This window comes from Sycon ciliatum, chromosome 13 (genome assembly GCF_964019385.1).
Source record: "Sycon ciliatum chromosome 13, ocSycCili1.1, whole genome shotgun sequence".
NCBI classification, from domain to species: domain Eukaryota; kingdom Metazoa; phylum Porifera; class Calcarea; order Leucosolenida; family Sycettidae; genus Sycon; species Sycon ciliatum.
This window is the reverse complement of record NC_088655.1, coordinates 8,144,833-8,164,451: the sequence shown is the minus strand read 5'-3', so window position 1 is coordinate 8,164,451 and position 19,619 is coordinate 8,144,833. Positions and strand designations below refer to the sequence as shown.

The following is a 19,619-nucleotide window of genomic DNA, read 5'->3' as shown; positions in this document are numbered from 1 at the left end:
GTCTACTGATCATGAGTCTGATCTGTGTCGACATGTCATGCAGTCAGACCATGCGTGCTCTTCCCTGCGAGCTGCCTGTTTCACGAATCCACTGGCCCTGGAGACTGGCGATCTTTTGACGCATCGGGATCGCGGCTCCGAGGACTCCGCACCGTATCCCCCGGATAATTCACCCTTTCTGTGCTTCAGTTTTCCAGCCAGGTTGTCGCTTGAAAGTCGACCTCAAGGCCGGTTATTTATTTCGATCAACTTCTCGACGATCACTTCTGTGATCTTGATTCGTCGGCCGCCACATCGTGAACGACTGCGAGAGAGATTAGCAAACTGGACGGAGCGATGCTGGTGCTTTCTGCACGAGTTTCTGGATGTTGTTGTTGTTGTTGTTACTTTATTTAACTTCACCAGAATTACAGGCAGTAGAATGCCTTCTCACTAGACCAGGTCTAGTTCTCACAAATGATGAAGAATGTGAATGAACATGCTAAAGCTAATGAAAAACAAGAAATAGAAAAAGATGAGAAAATCTTGTGTTTATATATTTTATGACGGTATTTGTATGTGATTGACAGTGATTAAATGACAAGGGAAAGAAAATGGATGACGCGTTTGCTGAAATTCTGCCAAGGAAACAGCGATTGCAGCGATTTCAATCCGCCAGGAGGCACTCGAGAACGATCGCCCAGGAGGTTCTGGTACTTCGTGACAATCCCCCATCGCAGCGGGGTGTTGATTTCAGCACCAGGCCTTCCCTGTGTTGTGCGAGAAGCAACAGGAGTCCTCTGACAACAAAATTTGGACGCAAAATTCTTGAGTTGACTAGGATACCGAGCCGCTGCTTCCGTTGGAGTTGGAGCCATTTCTTCTTCAACATCACAAATTGACAACTGAAGGATAGTGTTAGGGGTCGTCGCAAAGGTTTTCCGTCGTCCCTGAAACGAACATCGTTCATTTCGTACTTGGACCCCCTCCCCTCCCTCTGAAACGAACACAGCTTACTATGCTGGACGACGAAAATCGCATGCATGTACATGTCATATGTAAAGTGTCGGTCGACTTTCGATTTTGGCTCTCACCCCCTCCCCCCCCCCCCCCAAATGAATCATGTTCGTTTCAGGGGCGACAAAAAACTTTTGCGACGACCCCTTAGGTAGCTGTAAAGTTTATTCCGTCCTGAGATTATTTGAATTTGTTTGGTTGACGTTCGAAGCGAAACGCACATTTTAATAAGTCGGATCAAGTAGAATCAGACTCAAAGATTCATTATTGTAAGAAAATATTTCTCTCTTGTCTCGATGGAGAAAACTCAAAGAACAAAGCAGTTAAGCATGCGGCCAGCAAATCAAGGTACGAGCGTTGCCATGGCGGATCGCCAGCAACTCAGCCAGTTTACGGCGAAAAGAGATAGTGTGGGGAAGCAAGAAAGCACAAGAATAAGACTGTAAACTCAGGTAAATGCGAGAGAGGAGTTGGCGATAATCAAGAATGGAGAAAGAAAGATCAAAAGAGAGAGAGGCAGAGAGAGAGAGAGAGAGAGAGAGAGAGAGAGAGAGAGAGAGAAGAGAGAGAGAGAGAGAGAGAGAGAGAGAGAGAGAGAGAGAGAGAGAGAGAGAGAAGAGAGAGAGAGAGAGAGAGAGAGAGAGAGAGAGAGAGTGAGAGAGAAAGAGCTAGAGAACGAGGCTGTCTGGTGATCGTACGCAATATCTCACACTATCTGCCATTGCTTTGATCTGCTGGGATCTTACATCTGTAGTATTCGTACATACAGCATGCAACGCATACAGTCATAAGTGTACAGTAGTGTACGCATAACGGAGTCCAGATATTATGACAACCTCAACAGACAAAGTACCTATAACAACAAATTCTCTACCACTGCCACCAGGAGAGCAGAGTGATCACTTACCCAGCACCACAGCAAGCCATTGTCACCATAATTTATGTGTTCTGAACATGCCTAGTGTCACGTGTACTGCGTTCACGTACACATTTGTTATTATGTGTCCCCATGCATGTGCAGGTGACGACATGCGTGGATTGGGTTTTGGCTTTTTGCTGGCGTTTCAGACTTTCGCTAGGCTGTCTGCTCTTTACACCTCTGGCAATTGGTTTTGCCTTTGCTCCCTTCTGAGACAGTTCTTACCACTCCCTGCTATTGTGCCAGTCACACGGCTGTAGCATTGTAGCATTGTTGGTTATAGATAAGACTGGTCACGTAACATGGTGGCAGCTGGATACCGAACTCCGCTCTAGCAAGTTAGTATTTCCGTAGCTACATTGTGTGTTCATGCAGTTGAACATTCTATTTATTTCCGCGGAGGTGCGCCAGTCAACAATGTCTAGCTCGAACAGTTGAGCCCCTGCGCCCACCTCTAGCGGCAGCAGCGGCGGCAGTAGTAGTAGAAGTCACTCTAGCGGCAGCAGTTCTGCTGGCTCCTATAGCGGCAGCAGTTCTGCTGGCTCCTCTATCGGTAGCAGTTCTGCTGGCTCCTCTATCGGCAGCAGTTCTGCTGGCTTCTCTAGCGGCAGCAGTTCTGCTGGCTCCTCTATCGGCAGCAGTTCTGCTGGCTCCTCTATCGGCAGCAGTTCTGCTGGCTCCTCTAGCGGCAGCAGTTCAACTGGCTCCTCTATCAGCAGCAGTTCTGCTGGCTCCTCTGTCAGCAGCAGTTCTGCTGGCTCCTCTAGCGGCAGCAGTTCTGCTGGCTTCTCTATCGGCAGCAGTTCTGCTGGCTCCTCTATCAGCAGCAGTTCTGCTGGCTCCTCTAGTGACAGCAGTTCTGCTGACTCCTCTAGTGACAGCATTTCTGCTGGCTCCTCTATCGGCAGCAGTTCTGCTGGCTCCTCTATCAGCAGCAGTTCGGCTGGCTCCTCTAGTGGCAGCAGTTCTGCTGGCTCCTCTAGTGGCAGCAGTTCTGCTGACTCCGCTAGTGACAGCAGTTCTGCTGGCTCCTCTATCAGCAGCAGTTCTGCTGGCTCCTCTATCAGCAGCAGTTCTGCTGGCTCCTCTATCAGCAGCAGTTCTGCTGGCTCCTCTAGTGACAGCAGTTCTGCTGGCTCCTCTAGCGGCAGCAGTTCTGCTGGCTCCTCTATCGGCAGCAGTTCTGCTGGCTCCTCTATCAGCAGCAGTTCGGCTGGCTCCTCTAGTGGCAGCAGTTCTGCTGGCTCCTCTAGTGGCAGCAGTTCTGCTGACTCCTCTAGTGACAGCAGTTCTGCTGGCTCCTCTATCAGCAGCAGTTCTGCTGGCTCCTCTATCAGCAGCAGTTCTGCTGGCTCCTCTAGTGACAGCAGTTCTGCTGGCTCCTCTATCGGCAGCAGTTCTGCTGGCTCCTCTATCAGCAGCAGTTCGGCTGGCTCCTCTAGTGGCAGCAGTTCTGCTGGCTCCTCTAGTGACAGCAGTTCTGCTGAGTCCTCTAGTGACAGCAGTTCTGCTGGCTCCTCTATCAGGAGCAGTTCTGCTGGCTCCTCTATCAGGAGCAGTTCTGCTGGCTCCTCTAGTGACAGCAGTTCTGCTGGCTCCTCTAGCGGCAGCAGCAGTAGTAGTAGTCACTCTAGCGGCAGCAGTAGTGGGGTGCATGCGCCGGAAACAGTCTGCCACCCCCAGCCAAATTTCGTTTCTGCGTAACAGGAAACAGTGCTGACAACTGGAGGCTGTTTAAACAACAATGACTTAACCACATCATCCACAACTATTTGACCAACCGCCCAGATGTTTTTCAGGTAGCTATGTTTCTTAGCTTGATTGACGACGACGCGCTGAAAATCTTCAACGGTTTTGAGTTTTCTACGCCGGAGAGTAATTGTACCGTGGCCAAGATTTTTGCCCAGTTCGATGCGTACGCTGTTGGGGCGGTAAACGAGACCTTCGAGCGTTATGTGCTCAAAATCCCCAGCCAAGGACCAGACGAGCCGATCGAAAAATTCTTATCGTCAATTCATGTGCTGGTAAAGTCGTGCAACTATTGCGAAAATTGCACTCCCTCGATCCTACGTGACAGAATCGTTCTTGGAGTCACTAGAGCGTCAGTCCAGTCTGCACTACTGAAAGAGCCTGGTCTAACACTGCAACGCGCAGTCGACGCCTGTAAAGCATCCGAGAAGTCGTTGTAACAGCACCTCTCCATCAAGGGTGATCAGACAGACACGTGGCGTCCAAGAGCTGTAGGTACTGTGGACACAGTCACCCACCGTGGAAATGTCCTGCATTTGGCAAAACCTGCAAGCAGTGCGGGAAGCAGAATCATTTTCAGTCAGTCTGTCAGCAGGGCAAACCCAAGACCTCGTATCACCCAACCAGCCAGAAAGGCAAGCGGGTCCAACACACGCGCCAAGTGTATGGCCTAGCAGTGATAATGATGATTGGTTGGATGCGCTCCATAGCCGTATGAAGAAGAAGGTGAAGACAAGAATGCTAGTGGATGGTCAAGAAGTTGTGTTTCAACTTGACACCGGAGCTTCTGTGAATATGATACCACAGACGTATGTTGGCCAAGCAGCAATAAAGGCATACCGTGGCAAGCTCAGGACATGGGACTAGGCTGATGTCAAGCCCGTGGGTGCGTGCCGAAAGAACCTGAAGAATCCTTGCAACAAGCAGTATGACGTCGAGCTAGTGATCTTCAGCGATCACTACATGTACTCCCCTACTGTAACTGGAGACATGTGAGCGGATGGGCCTCATCATAGTAAATGATGACCAGTTCGACCACGTTGCGCTATTCAAGGATTGGACTGAGGACTACAAAGACATTTTCAGCGCAACAAGCTTGGCAGCCTGCCTGGAAAGCAGACTTTGAACTGCGACGAGACGGTCAAACCTGTTATTATGCCCAACCGACGTGTGCCTGTAGCTGTTCTCCCAAAGCTTTAAGGAGGAATTGACCCACCTCGTAAACCTCAAGGTCATACAGCCCGCAGACCAGCCCAAACCTTGGGTCTGCCAGATAGTCGTGGCAAAGAAAAAGTCTGGAGCCCTACGAGTCTGCATCAACCCAAAGGAACTAAATAAAGCCATACAGCACGAACACTACACCCTGCCGGTTATCGACGACAAGCTGCCTGAGCTGAGTGAAGCAAGGTTGTTTAGCAAGGCGGACCTGGCATCAGGCTATTGGCACGTCTAGCTATTCGAGGAATCTAGCCTGTTGACGACGGTCCAAACATGCTTTGGTCGATACCATTTCCTCCGATTACCGTTTGGTGCCAACTTCTCATCCGAGATATTTCAAACGCATTTGCAAGATGTGCTTGGAGACCTCCAGGGCATCATCGTTATCGCGGACGACATTGTAATACATGGTCGAGATCAGGCTGAGCACGACGCCAACTTAGCCAGGTTCCTGCAGCGATGTGATAGCATCGGAATCCGCCTCAACAGTCGCAAGTGAAACCGGTATATCCAGAATCAGCTTCCTTGGACACCGCATCAACAAGGATGGTTTGGATGTCGACACTGAGAAAGTCAAGGCCATCAATGCCTAGGCAGCTCCAACCAACTTCACTGAACTATGAAGGTTTATCGGCATGGTGAAGTACCTCTCTCGTTTCGTTCCGAACTTCACCGATGTCATGCAGCCACTCCAGAACCTGCTGCAGAAGGACGTGTCATTTGTGTGGTCTGACACGCAGCAATGCAAGTTCAAGACAATCCAGCAGATGTTGTCCACCACACCAGGTTTGGCATTCTTCGACCTAAACAAGAAGATCATATACAATTTGTAGAACGACGCCAGTGAATATGGCCTGGGTTCGGCCCTCATGCACGATGATCTGAAGCCATACCTTTTATAGTCTCGTTAAGCAGCTGGAAAGTGGAGAGCAGGTCGCTTACCATTTGGTCTGGTGACTTCCGTATTCCTAGTCCTTCCTTCCGAAATGCAACAACCAAGTCTTGTCGGCCCATTGTCTCCGGGTTGGTCAGTCCTGTAGCTCGGGCAACTGTGAGCAGCTCCTCGTATGTCAGCAGAGCTAAGTCCATATCTTCGTTAGTCGCCATATTATTGAGTCATACATCAACACTAGAACAAATCAGTGTAGGTGCGATCCTGCCGAAGGCAGCTACACCGGTGAAACAAACTCGACCGCGGAGCGCAAAAACTTGCATCCGCCGTATAGTAGAACACTGGTGTTATGTTATGACGTAATGTAGTACAACTTTAGCTCTACTGTGTACGCACTCACGCACTTCTTTGAGAGTTTTCTCTGTCATTTACAGATTGCATCTTGTCAGTTTTTCTACTTCGTGTATTCCAACCAATACACTACTTGTCTCTTGTCTACCAAACCTAACATGGCACAGTGAACTACTAGTAACCTGAGTACGGAATATGTGACAGTCGGTAGTTGTCCGTGAATTCTGTAGCCTTTTATTTTCAAACGATCGATCGTGTAGCGTAGGTTTCTTGTAGTTGTAGAATTTGTAGAATTGTCGTGATGGCGGAACCTGGAATTTCCCCGATCAGTGCAGGAATTGCATCCCTGCTCGCCTTGATGCAGCAGCAGATGAAAGCGGCCGAGGCACGCGAGACTCGCCTCACCATACTGGTTGAAAATGCAACCCGCGACAACCAGGGACCGCGCAGCACCTCGACATCTGACAATCAGAAACCAATTTCTGTCGAGCGACCAGTGTTGCTTAGCACTGCAACCATGGCCGATTTCAAGGCATGGGAGGAGGCTTGGAACGACTATGCTGTGTCTCAGCAGCTCACTAGCCAAAGTCATGAGACTCGGGTGTCAGCTCTTCGTCAGGCGTTTGATGCGGGCATTTGGCGTTTCAAGCTCGAAGATGTGATTGTCGTCTCCCACTATGCCGATGCTCCGGAGATCATCATAGCCGTGAAAGTGTATATCCGACGGCAGCGGAACCCACTCCTTGATCAGATTGCTTTTTACAACAGGAAGCAGCAGCGGAATGAGTCGTTTGACCCATTCTTCACAGCGTTGAAAGGAACTGTTTGCGCAGTTCGATTTTCCTGACATGGAGTTGTGTAGCACATGTACACCTCAGTTGTGTAGTACTTGCCCCCAGAGCCTCTGCAAGGTGACGGACAACATGATGAGGGACCACATCGTACTTGGAATAGCCAACGATGACACACGCCATAAGCTCCTGGCATCTCCGTCCCTCACCCTGGAAACCGCAGCAAAGGCCTGAGGAAGCCGCACAGCAGACCAGAGACGACATGGTACCTGCATCCGTTATTGCCGTGAAAAGGTTCTCGTACCAACGCCGCAAATCCGCTTTGGCGGGTAAGCCAAAATCTCCTCCAGCCGACAAGCCGGCGAAGTGCCCGCAGTGCAGACAATCTCAGCACACCAAGTCAATGTGTCCTGCCGAGGGCAAAGAGTGCTGTAAATGCAAGGGTGTGGACCACTTCGCGACAATGTGCCGCAAGACCATCACATGCTTCACCATTCACGCAGGGCAGGCTGGTGACAAAGTGATGTTGTCAACACATCTTGACGACAATGACCGGTCGTGCACGTTAGAGTGGTTGCCAGATACTGGCTCGGGTGTTGATGCTATTGGTGCTAGTCATCTCCGTAGACTTGGTGGTAGTGTCGTTGATCTGGAACCCGATTCCAGCCATGTTGTCGCCGTGAACGGTCAGCCATTGACCAACTTGGGAACTGTTCCCGCCAGGGTTGTCACTCATGATGTCACGCACACCATTTGTCTACATGTGTACGCCGAGCTCAGTAGCGCATTGCTATCGCGCTCATTGCTAAAGGCGTTAGGTTTCTTGCTGCCTAACTGGCCACAGATCGCTTCAATGACACAAGGGACATCTCGTTCTGCAGAGCACAGAAGCCATACACCTGTGTGTATCCGTCAGGACCTCCTCGACGAGTTTCCTGACGTGTTTGCAGAGGACACACTCCAACCCATGGACGGTCAGGCGATGCACATCCAACTCGCGCCTGATGCCCAGCCGTTCAAGTTGAACAATGCGTGTTGGTTACCTTACGTCTTTCATGACCAGGTTAAGCTCCAGCTGGACAAAATGGTCGCAGATGGCATAATCGCACCGCTCTCAGAGCCAACGGAGTGGTCTCACCCCATCGTCAAAGCAGAAAAGGCACTACAGAAGTCCGGATGATGGTGGATTTCACTAAGCTTTACAAGCAAGTCGCCCGGCCCACGCATCCCATGCGCGCACCTCGCGATGTCGTCTCCAACCTTGGTAACGCTCAGTATATTACCAAGCTGACTGCTCACCACGGCTACTGGCAGGTCCCTTGGATGACGAGTCCAGAAGCTTGACCACATTCATCACACAGTGGGGAAGATAACAGCACCTGCGGAACCCACAAGGTCTGATTTATGCTGGCGAGGAATTCAACCAGCAGGCCGACGCAGCATTCGCTGGTATTGAGCAATTCTCCAAGGTCATGGATGACTGCCTAGTCTTCACTGATTCCTTTTAGCAGCATCTGGAACGAACTCGTGAAGTTCTTTAATGCGCTTGTCGGTGTGGTATTGTAGCGTTGGTCACGCGTTGGTCACGCTACAAGCTCAGCATTTGCGTATACGCTCAGCGTACTGTTCAATACGACGTTCGCCACAAGCTCAGCATTTGCGTATACGCTCAGCATACTGTTCAATACGACGTTCGTTCTACCATACAACGGTCGCATGACAGTACGTTGCTGTTTGTGATTATTTTCCATAAATTGCGTTAATTTTATCTTTTACAATGAGTTCAGAGTTTTACTGCTAGAGGCAGTTTTGCCGTTCTAGAGAGAGAGAGAATTGTTAATAAAGTTAGTTTCGAGTTGTTAGGTTGTTTTGCCTCCAGGCCCGCTACAGTATCACCCTGTCAGCCAAAAAGATTGTATTCGCCGAGACCGAGATCAAATTCTGAGGCTACGTGGGAAAAAAGGTACGGCTGGAAGATAGACTAGGAAAAGACCCGCGCTATCACCGACTTCGAGATCCCTGCAAATCGCACTGACTTGCGATCATTCATGGGTCTCGTCAACCAGTGAAGTGATTTCAGCTCAGCCATCGCCGAACACGCCGTGCCTCTCCACGGTCTGCTTAAGGCCAATAATGAGTTTCTTTCGCTACCCAAGCACACAGTCGCTATGAACGCTGTGAAGCAAGCACTAGTTGACCCACCATTATTGGCCTTCTTCGACTCGTCAGCACAGACACGTCTCGAGTGTGACGCCGCTAGAGCCAAGGGTCTTGGATTTGGCCTCTGGCAGTACCTGAACACCTCGTGGCGCCTCATTCAGTGCGGCAGCAGATTCATCACCGACACCGAATCCCGGTACGCAATGATCAAACTGGAGATGTTGGGTGTCGCCTGGGCCACCCGAAAATGCCACACTTATCTTGCTGGCATGTCATTTCATGTAGTTGTTGACCATCAGCCTCTTGTTCCAATATTGAACACCTACACACTGGACCAGGTTGAAAGCCCTCGGCTTCAACATCTGATGACCAAGGCCAACTCTATCATTTCGACGTCTCGTGGCGCAAGGGCTCTGAGCATGCCTATGCTGAGGCCTTGACGTGAGCTCCAGTGCAGAGCCCGGTTGCCGATAATCTCCGGGGAAGAAGGCGACTCGCTATGTGGACACGCCATTTGTGCATGCCTTCAGCAGGATGTCTCCGGATTAGCGCTATTCGTTTTCCCGTTCCATGGGCTCCGCAATGCCGCTAGGTCTGGTGTTGATTACGTGCAGTTAGTCTCCTACATTCGTGACGGCTTCCCTTCTGCCAGGCGTAACATGACACCTGCTCTCGCTCCATATTGGAATGGCCGTGAGCACCTCAACCTGGATAACGGCATTGTCCTCCGTGGCTCTCTTGTTGTCTTGTTGTGCCCAAGTCTCTACAACGCCGTGTACTGAGTGACCTGCATTTGTCTCACCAAGGCCTGGAACGCACCAAGCGTCGTGTGCGCCAAGTTGTTTACTGGCCGAGGATGAGTGATGACATCACAGCCCTGATCCTTGCATGCCCTGTCTGCCGTGAGCTCCAACGTTCGCAGCAGAAGGAGCCATGGATGCGCGAGACACAGCCGACTTTTCCATTGGAGAATTCTCTGCGCAGATCTCTTCTCCTGCCAAGGCCGGCAGTTCCTGGTATATTCTGACCATCTGCCCGGCCGGCCGTGTGTAGCTCGAATTGGCTGTACCGCTACTTCCCATGACATCATCTGTCACTTCGGCCGTTGGTTCGCAGATGTTGTCATACCGTGCAAGATATTCACAGATGGAGGCCCGCAGTTTGCCTCTTCCCGTGTACGTGAGTTCTGCAAGCGTTGGGGTGTGGAACAGTGCTTTTCCACCCCACACTACCCCCAATCCAACGGCCACGCGGAATCAGCAGTGAAAGCAGGAAAAATGCTCATTGCGAAGACGACCGGGAATGGAGATCTGGATGTAGACTCCTTCCAACACGGCCTGTTAAAGCAGCGCAATACTCCACACTCCAATGGCAGCAGTCCCGCCCAAGTGTTGTTCGGCCAGTCCCTCCAGTCGTTCATGCTCTCCGACCGTGCTAGTTTTGATCCGCACCGAATTGCATCTGATGACGCTGTGGACTCTGTAGACCCGAAAACACATTATGACACATCGGCACGCTCTCTCCATTCTCTATGGATTGGCACCCACATTGATGTTCAGCACTACCAGACCAAGCTGTGGTCCATGCGTGGCGTCATTGTAGCAATTGGCAGTCGGCACGACTACCGTAAACCGCCCAATATACGAGTCACTAATTTTTCGTGATTTCTTAAAACCAACGAGCTTGGGATGGCAAAAGTTCGTGAAGCACTGGGGCCACTTACATACACCCATTGTTGAAGTTAGATTTCGCGATGGTTAATATTCGCGTTACGCTCTTCTCGCCAAAAAATAGCGAACATTTATCCGCGCGAATATTATGCAATCTACAGGAATTCGTTAAGATCCCTAGTGGCCGTGTCCTATGGCGTAATCGCCTGCTCCAAGCGGAGTCATTTGCTGGCTCAGCTGCGAGCCATCTAGCTGCTCCAAGCAGAGCCATTGTGCCAGTTGCTCGAATCGGCACTCCCAGCTTAATCCAAAACTCGGTTGCTCTGTTGTGAGGTGGGGGGATGCTAAATAAGCGTTAGCATGCTAACACGAGTTTGCAGCCAGTCCAGCGAGCTGGCCCAACCTGCACGCATGCGCGAGTCACGACGGCACGCCCCCTTCAAAATCCTGTACAATGTCTCTTGCATGTCATAGCTGTTTGGACTTTCGAGCGTGCAACTTGCGGAACATGTGTTCCCAAACAATTTCCTTCCCACCCTCCCACCCACTAGCTCAACTCATGTTTCTGGCGCACATATGACGGTATCTGTATAGTCCATGAGAATATATGCTCTCAACTGGTTATGCATCTCTATATATTTAGCACTTGGCGGCTCTACTCAGAGTCATTGGCGGCTCCATGCGGAGTCATTGGCGGCTCCATGCGGAGTCATTCGGCGGCTCCAAGCGGAGTTATTGGCGGCTCCATGTGGACTCATTTGGCGGCTCCATGCGGAGTCATTCGCCGGCTCCATGCGGAGTCATTCGCCGGCTCCATGCGGAGTCATTTCCCGGCTCCATGCGGAGTCATTCACCTGCTCCACATTGCGCGAAATCGCGCATCTATGAGCGACATCCACATAAACTGCTGGGACCATGGTTGTGTACTCGAATCTCATTCTGAGCACCCTTTTTTCTTCCTTTTTTCAGCCGTTTTTTTGCAAAAAGTCCTCGAGCTCGATTTTTTTTGATCGATCGTTCTTCAAGGAAAGACGAGTGGACAATCGATCAACAGGGCCGAGGACGAATGCGTCTGGTTGGAGTTCTTGCGTGGCACAGGATGACCAGACACACATATAGATACATTGCGACGATCTAATCTGCACAGTGTTTCCTAATACCGCACGCACGACGGTAAGTACAATTCATGTGATTTTAAATTGTTTGTGATCTACAACGTCGCGAGCAGGACGGAAATACAGCAACAGCACGACAACCGTTATACCAGGCAGTAACCAACAGTCACCTCCGTCACATTCTCCAGATCAGAAGGCAAGTGAGGCAGTGAACATGAAGAAATAAAGTATGAAAGAATGAAAAGTGAATAATTCAAAAATCTCAGAAACGTTGAACGTAAAAAACACTGAGAACAAGAAAAGTGACTTACTTCGATGGCAAAAGACAAAGCGAATGTTCCTCGTATGAACCTGGCTCTTGCGGAATCAGCCACACTGTGGAACCATGTGTTTGATTCCACAAGGGATGGCTACCTGCTCCTCACCAACCAGCCTCCACGACGGTGGTAAAGTCGCCAAAAATACGAAAGTTGAACATTTTGTGCATGCATGCAATAGAAAATTTGTGCTGAGTATGTCGAGTGGCCATTCGCACAGGACAAAGCCGTTGCGCAAGCTGTGACCCTGAAATTTCGTCCATTGGTAGCGAGGGTAACCCTGAGCTGGAAAGTGTAAGGGATGGCATGCTACACTCCCCCGCATACGCTTGACAGCACAATTTGAGGCGTGGAGTAGTAATATACCAGTATCTTACTACCCCTTGATACCTGATGCATGGACGTCGTCATCTTCATCCCGCAGATCGAAAATGTACAGGTGTCGCGTGATTTCGCGCAATGAGAGGAGTCATTTGCTGGCTCAGCTGCGAGCCATCTAGCTGCTCCAAGCAGAACCATCGTACCAGTTGCTCGAATCGGCACTCCCAGCTTAATCCAAAACTCGGTTGCTCTGTTGTGAGGTGGGGGGATGCTAAATAAGCGTTAGCATGCTAACACGAGTTTGCAGCCAGTCCAGCGAGCTGGCCCAACCTGCACGCATGCGCGAGTCACGACGGCACGCCCCCTTCAAAATCCTGTACAATGTCTCTTGCATGTCATAGCTGTTTGGACTTTCGAGCGTGCAACTTGCGGAACATGTGTTCCCAAACAATTTCCTTCCCACCCTCCCACCCACTAGCTCAACTCATGTTTCTGGCGCACATATGACGGTATCTGTATAGTCCATGAGAATATATGCTCTCAACTGGTTATGCATCTCTATATATTTAGCACTTGGCGGCTCTACTCAGAGTCATTGGCGGCTCCATGCGGAGTCATTGGCGGCTCCATGCGGAGTCATTCGGCGGCTCCAAGGGGAGTTATTGGCGGCTCCATGTGGACTCATTTGGCGGCTCCATGCGGAGTCATTCGCCGGCTCCATGCGGAGTCATTCGCCGGCTCCATGCGGAGTCATTTCCCGGCTCCATGCGGAGTCATTCACCTGCTCCAAGAGGAGTCATTTGCTAGCTCAGCTGCGAGCCATCTAGCTGCTCCAAGCAGAACCATCGTACCAGTTGCTCGAATCGGCACTCCCAGCTTAATCCAAAACTCGGTTGCTCTGTTGTGAGGTGGGGGATGCTAACATGACAAAAGAAAAGAAGGGAAAGTCATGCGCGAGTCAAACAAATCAAAGAGCGCGAGACCACTGCAAATACTATGAGGAATGTGTTTGAGAACACAGGCACAAGACGAGGAATTTGTTTGAGAACAGATACACAAGAATATAAATATCTTCGAAACTAGAAAGGAGTCTGTAATGAGAATTCTTAGAGAAGCTAGGGAACTAGAGCCCGGCGGAGAATTCGGCTAAGTATTCCAATGAGCCTGGACTCAGCTACAAAGTAAGAATATCGAGATCACACTGCACTGGCGATTCAGGCACAGAACCAGACTCACACGACAACACATTAGATTCAACAGCAGGTTTAATCAACTCAATATTTACAGACTTCTGTTGATCAAAACCATCCACAGAACGACACACCACACACACACACACACACACACACACACACACACACACACACACACACACACACACACACACACACACGAACACACACACGAAAACACACACACACACACACACACTACTACTACTACTACTACTACTACTACTACTACTACTACTACTACTACTATCGACAGTTGCCAAGAAATGGCCACGCACACACACACACACACACACACACACACACACACACACACACACACACACACACACACACACACACACACATATTAACTACAACACACAGCAACTTGCGGTACGGGGGAGTGCCGGCCAGCGGAGTGAGAGGCTACAGGAAGAAATACGTAGACACTGCCGGAGCAGAATGTTGGCGGAGCCAAGTATCTACGAGAGAAGATTCAGAGTCGGCCGTGTAGACACTGCCGAAGCAGAATGTTGGCGCAGCCAAGTATCTACAAGTGTCTGAATCCGAGGGACGACGACCGAGGGCCCTGAGTAGCCGGAAGTGAGCGTGGCCAACACCCCGTTTATTCACTTTATCAAAGCAAATTAGTGATGAGAAATGGGAGGTGGGAGGGTGAAACACTACGAGCAAGCAAGAATGATCGTCGCACAGAACGGATCGAAATATCTAGCAGAGTAAACTCTAGCAAGACATGCAACGATGCATGCCACCCACGTTGAGCGCTACAAGCAAACGTCATAATAGCGCCGCCACACGCTTTCCACATCGGAGGCGAACGACACGCATGAACACGTTCAATGTCAGAGACACGTTCAAGGTCAGGTAGAGAGAAGCATTCAATATCATGCAGAGTGCCAAGCCGCACAGAGACTATAGCCAGCAGCAAATCATGAGCATGCAGTACCAGCACTATTAAACCCAGCAGCATAGATTGAGCGGTAGCACAAAGCTGCGTGCACCCATTAATCTGCATTATCACCGTAATGCTACTTCAAGACACACACACACACACACACAATCATCATCATCATCATCATCATCATGATCAGATCTAATTAAAAAGTCAATAAGTTTTGGTTGATGAAGTTGACATGTACATGCACATTGTACATCAGTCCAAACACTGATAATTTACAATCTCTTTTCATCTTACGAACTTAGAACCTCTCTTTTCATCTTGTTTTTATTTTTCTAAACACCAATCGGTACTTTTACCCATTCTACTTCCCCATAGCTAGATCTAGCTTTGCTTTACATTTCTGTTTCTTTTTCCTGGTGCGTGCTTGTGGCATTGAAGCCGAGACCTTTGGTCGGTGGAGCCCCTGGTACCTCACCACCACTGCTGGCCAGTGCAGCCCCTGCTCAGTAGCTGTTTGTTTTGTCCACATAATTATTTATTTTACGAGTTGGGTTTGTGAATAATAGTAAAAACACACACACACACACACAAACACACAAACACACTTCCTTCCTTCTTCTCCACTGCCATGACTGGCTAAGTGGCCCCATACGGGGCAGCTCTTGGATTAGCGCTGTCTCCGGGAAGCGGCACCAGGACCCGACGACCGACGTGACGGCGCATTCCCACGGGTTATAATTGCTATTGAACGCCGCAAAGCACAACGATGCCGTGCGATATCCTGACGGCGGCGGCCCCAGTCGGTGTTGGGCGACCACTTGTCAAAACTAAGCAATCTCCGACAGTATATTGATGAGAGCCAAACCAAAGCGTCTCCTGGAGGCCAACGATGTCCATTCCATACTTTTCGAGCTGACGACACACAAGGTCAATTTTTCTCTCCTCGCGAATATTCGAACAAACTTTCCTTGATGTTTTTGCTTTGGACGCCGTATTCAAATTTCCGTCAGTGTCGACAAGAGTCCTGACGTTCCACGTTCCCAGAGACAGAACAACCTTTCGAGCCGCTGGTGCACGCGAGTGAAAAGACTCTGGGCGAGGGTTTGCAAGACCTCTACACCCAGGCGAAAGAGGGTCAGCGCGAGTGGTCACATCCGAAGTGGCCATGTCGTCAACGCTGAATTTTCCTCCTCCGCGGCAGCAAGATGAAGACTGCCTTGTCTAACACCGCGTCACTAAGTGTTTTCTACTCACCAGGGCTGGCCCTGGCAGAAGCTGGCTCCACAAACACACACACACACACAAACACACACACACACACACTCACGCACGTGCGTACACAGGTAACTTAGTTCCAGGGTGGGACACTAACAACTTGTACAAGTGCCGATAGTCTAACACCGGACGCACAGGCGTAGACGTCTTGTGCGGCTGACTCACAGCAATCAACGACAAGACACAGACTGGGCGACCATGGGTGTCAGCGGCGTGCTTCACCAGCCAGCCTCGCTCAATCCACTCCTCCACAGCAGAGAAGAACTGTGTCTCCTCTTCTGCCGTAATCTTCTTCCGCGGGTACTCGCTGATACCCGGACCATCACAGCCATTTGGTTCTTCACCAGACTTCTATACCCATTTAACCTCCCAAAGCTTCTCCGCCGACATCCAATGCATCTCGCCGTCGTCAACCTTCAGGATGACATCGTTGTCGTCACTCTCTACTTGGACATGATGAGACAGCTTTGAAGGCGGGCGCGTCGGAGCTGCAGGCATTGGTGAGTCATCGGCGACTGGCTGGAGAACTTCGTTGTTAGCATTAGGGGCCATACCATCGGTCAGCTGATCCTCATACACTAACAATCGTGTAGACTGTTCAGGAGGCGCCACAGCTACTGATGCGAATTGCACTGGCGGGCTACTATCTGCGTGAGCTGGACCGGGCCGAATTACGACACGCACAAGCTGATCATTCGCATACTCTACAGACAGGCGCCCACACAAAGTCACCAGGTCAATGCCAATCAGTACGCCGGCGGCCACTACATACAGATCAGGCACAACGACAGCATTCAATACCACTTCATGTATACTCACTGGTCCGTCATGCCTCCAAAACGTGAGGGTCACTGTACCACACGTCTGCATGGTGTTGCCATCCAGCGCTGCAACACTGTCACTACTCGTCAGTGGCGTCACATCGAGACCAAGGCAATGCTGCAGGGCTTCTGTTACTAACGTCCGGGTGGAGCCAGTGTCTATCACTGCTGCAGCACGCTCACTGTCACTCGCGTTAGGACCAGCACATTCAACAAACACACGAGGTAGCTTCGGGCACGATGATGATGCAGATGCCAGGAAGTACACACCCTTGGAGTAGACTGAGGCCCCATCAACTTAGCAGCTACCATGTGTATCCAGCCACTTTTGTCTCAGCACGCAGTCCTTCTTGACATGCCCTTTCTTGTCACAGAAGTGGCAGAACAGGTCCTTGCGCCGGTGCTCTTGTTTTGTACCATTCCCTGCTAGGGATAACTTCGGGCAATGCCTTTTGAAGTGGCCCGGTTCTCCACAATGGTAGCAAAGCTGCGGTGATGGCGTGGCAACACTGTCTTGCACAAATGTGGCAGCTGCGGACACTGCACCAACTCTGGTGTCGGTTGCTGTTCGCAGTGCCCGGATCCTATCAAGGCATCCATTCACCTTCAGGTCCTTGCCTGCCATGGACAAACGGAAATTATTTGCCAACACTCACATCCCACTCGACATTGGACCAATTACTTGCTTTTGCACAAGAAGAACTAAAACTAAAAGAGCAAGAGAAAAAAGATCATGGCTCGCGCACCAAGATCACATGGACAAAATGGCGACCTACGTCATCGTGTGCACTCACAACAATACTAGAAAAATAATACTGGAAAATGGATGGGCGTCACGAGCAGAGCGCGGATAAATAATACAAAGCTCAACAAGAATTGATATGTAGTGATCAATAGTAAATACGTTCGATATCAAGAAAGTAATATAGAGAGAGAGAGAGTGAAAGAGAGAGAGAGAGAGAGAAAGAGAGAGAGAGAGAAAGAGAGAGAGAGAGACATAATCACACCAACAAACAAGTACCCCTTGCCCACACAAATACGTCACATACGCACACCTGCAGTAGCATGCATATGCAAAGTAAACGGCATGCTCTCATGCGCGCACACACGTGTGTACGCCTGCGTGTGTGTGCTCAACATTCATGAACATGCACAAGCGCACACAATCACACACAACATGAGCCATGCCATGTTCATTGGATTTTGCCTGTATTTCACCTGATGATCAGGCATGAAAGTATACTAGTGAAAATTGCATTCTTGTGTCCAAGGAAATTGTTCATTAAGGGGGTTGGGGACAGTTAGGCCCAAAAAATTAATTTCAACATCAGCCCAATCTGACATCAGGTTTGAATAGGTACAGCCTTATATTTTCGCTTAGTGACATCAGTTTTTCAAATGCCTGAATAGGTCTTGCCAAAAACACAATTTTCCTTGATAACACACAATATCGCAAAATCCGAAAATTGATGAGAAATCGTCCATAACACCAGATAGGACAGAAAATATGACATAAAATTACACAGACTGTTCGAGGTATTGACTAAGATGATATCACCACCGAAAAATGTACACTTTGGTTGACGATGGGATCCAGGTCGTCATTTCCTGGAGAAGAACAAAAAGACGCAAAAAATGAAACTTTTAATATTTTTTGCAGCTTATTTTTGAGTTTGCCCCACATGTGGATACTTCAAATACGTTCTATAAGTGGGTTGGAACAGGTTTACCGCGGCGAAAATAGGGGTCACCGTGCATATACTGGAGAAAAATCCAAAAAACTGTCAAAATTTGCCTAAAATTGGTAAATTCACGTATCTATATTGCTTGTACTTCTCTGTTGCTGCTTTGGTCATAGCTTATTGGATTCTTGGCTGTTAGGTGTTGCATAAACTCGCTAGAGCCCTCGGCGTTCAGAACAATACAAGGATGGAATAGCTGAACTAGTGAATTTGCCGGAAAACCCTGGGTGCACGCATTATCGATAGCTACTTTTCTCCATGATTACTCTCCTGTTGGTACTTGGTTTTGATACATGTACATGTACATGTAGCTGTGATAGCGCTTAGCACTGCCCCATATCAAACTACAATGAAAGCTGACATGTTGGAACGAATCAGACAACATTGAGTCCTCTTGTTCTTCAACTATGCGAGCTAGAACGTGAACCCACACTGGCCAAAATGATAGTATTTTACGGTGCGCACAAACAAGTGAAGCCCTGTGCCACAGGGCGTTACTTACAGTTGGGTTGCTGCTGGTTCTTGGCTAGGTGTTCAGCCACCGCTAATATTATCTTCCTTGAGGCTGTCACCCGCTTCTTACCTCCGACTTGCTCCTTCATCAGTCTGGAAATGGCTGATTCACCACTTCGTTTGTAGGACAAGACAAAGTGCTTCATCACCAACTCACTAGCAGCTGCCCGCACTGCAACTGATTTAGAGAAGCACGTTGCTTGGACCAACGGTTGAAGGGTGGCCAGCCGCTTTTGCTGATGTTCTGCAAACTCCTTCGCCAAACATGCTGATGCAAAAGTGACAGAGTGCTACAGGATACTGGCATCAGGGCGAGCTTCGACAATTTCAGCTAGGGCCGCAACATCCGCAACAGCATCATGAGCAGCGAACTCATTCCCAACGATGAACTATAAATCAATGTGAGGCTGTAGCTTGGGAGCTCCGGTATCGCGGTTTAGGGATCAGAGTGTTCACCCAGCACAAAAATGCACACCATCGACACACACATGCGTGCACACACACACACACACACACACACACACACACACACACACACACGTAACACAAAACAATTATAGAACCGCAATAATGGGTGCAGGACTTGAACCTGGCACCCTCTGTTTCTCAATCATGGTCTTAGACCATCCCACT

The 19,619-nt window shown here is 49.6% G+C and overlaps 2 protein-coding genes across 2 annotated transcripts in view; both read left to right on the top strand.

Moving 5' to 3' along the window:
* LOC135829140 (serine/threonine-protein phosphatase 6 regulatory ankyrin repeat subunit B-like) overlaps window positions 1-19,619 on the top strand; it is an 88,537-nt gene that overhangs the window by 57,735 nt on the left and 11,183 nt on the right. The window lies entirely within an intron of this gene.
* On the top strand, window positions 1,326-3,619 carry LOC135829850 (uncharacterized transmembrane protein DDB_G0289901-like). The gene is made up of 3 exons (XM_065342234.1): window positions 1,326-1,344; window positions 2,018-2,078; window positions 2,374-3,619. The coding sequence occupies exons 1-3, from the start codon at window positions 1,326-1,328 to the stop codon at window positions 3,617-3,619; spliced, it is 1,326 nt and encodes a 441-aa protein (XP_065198306.1).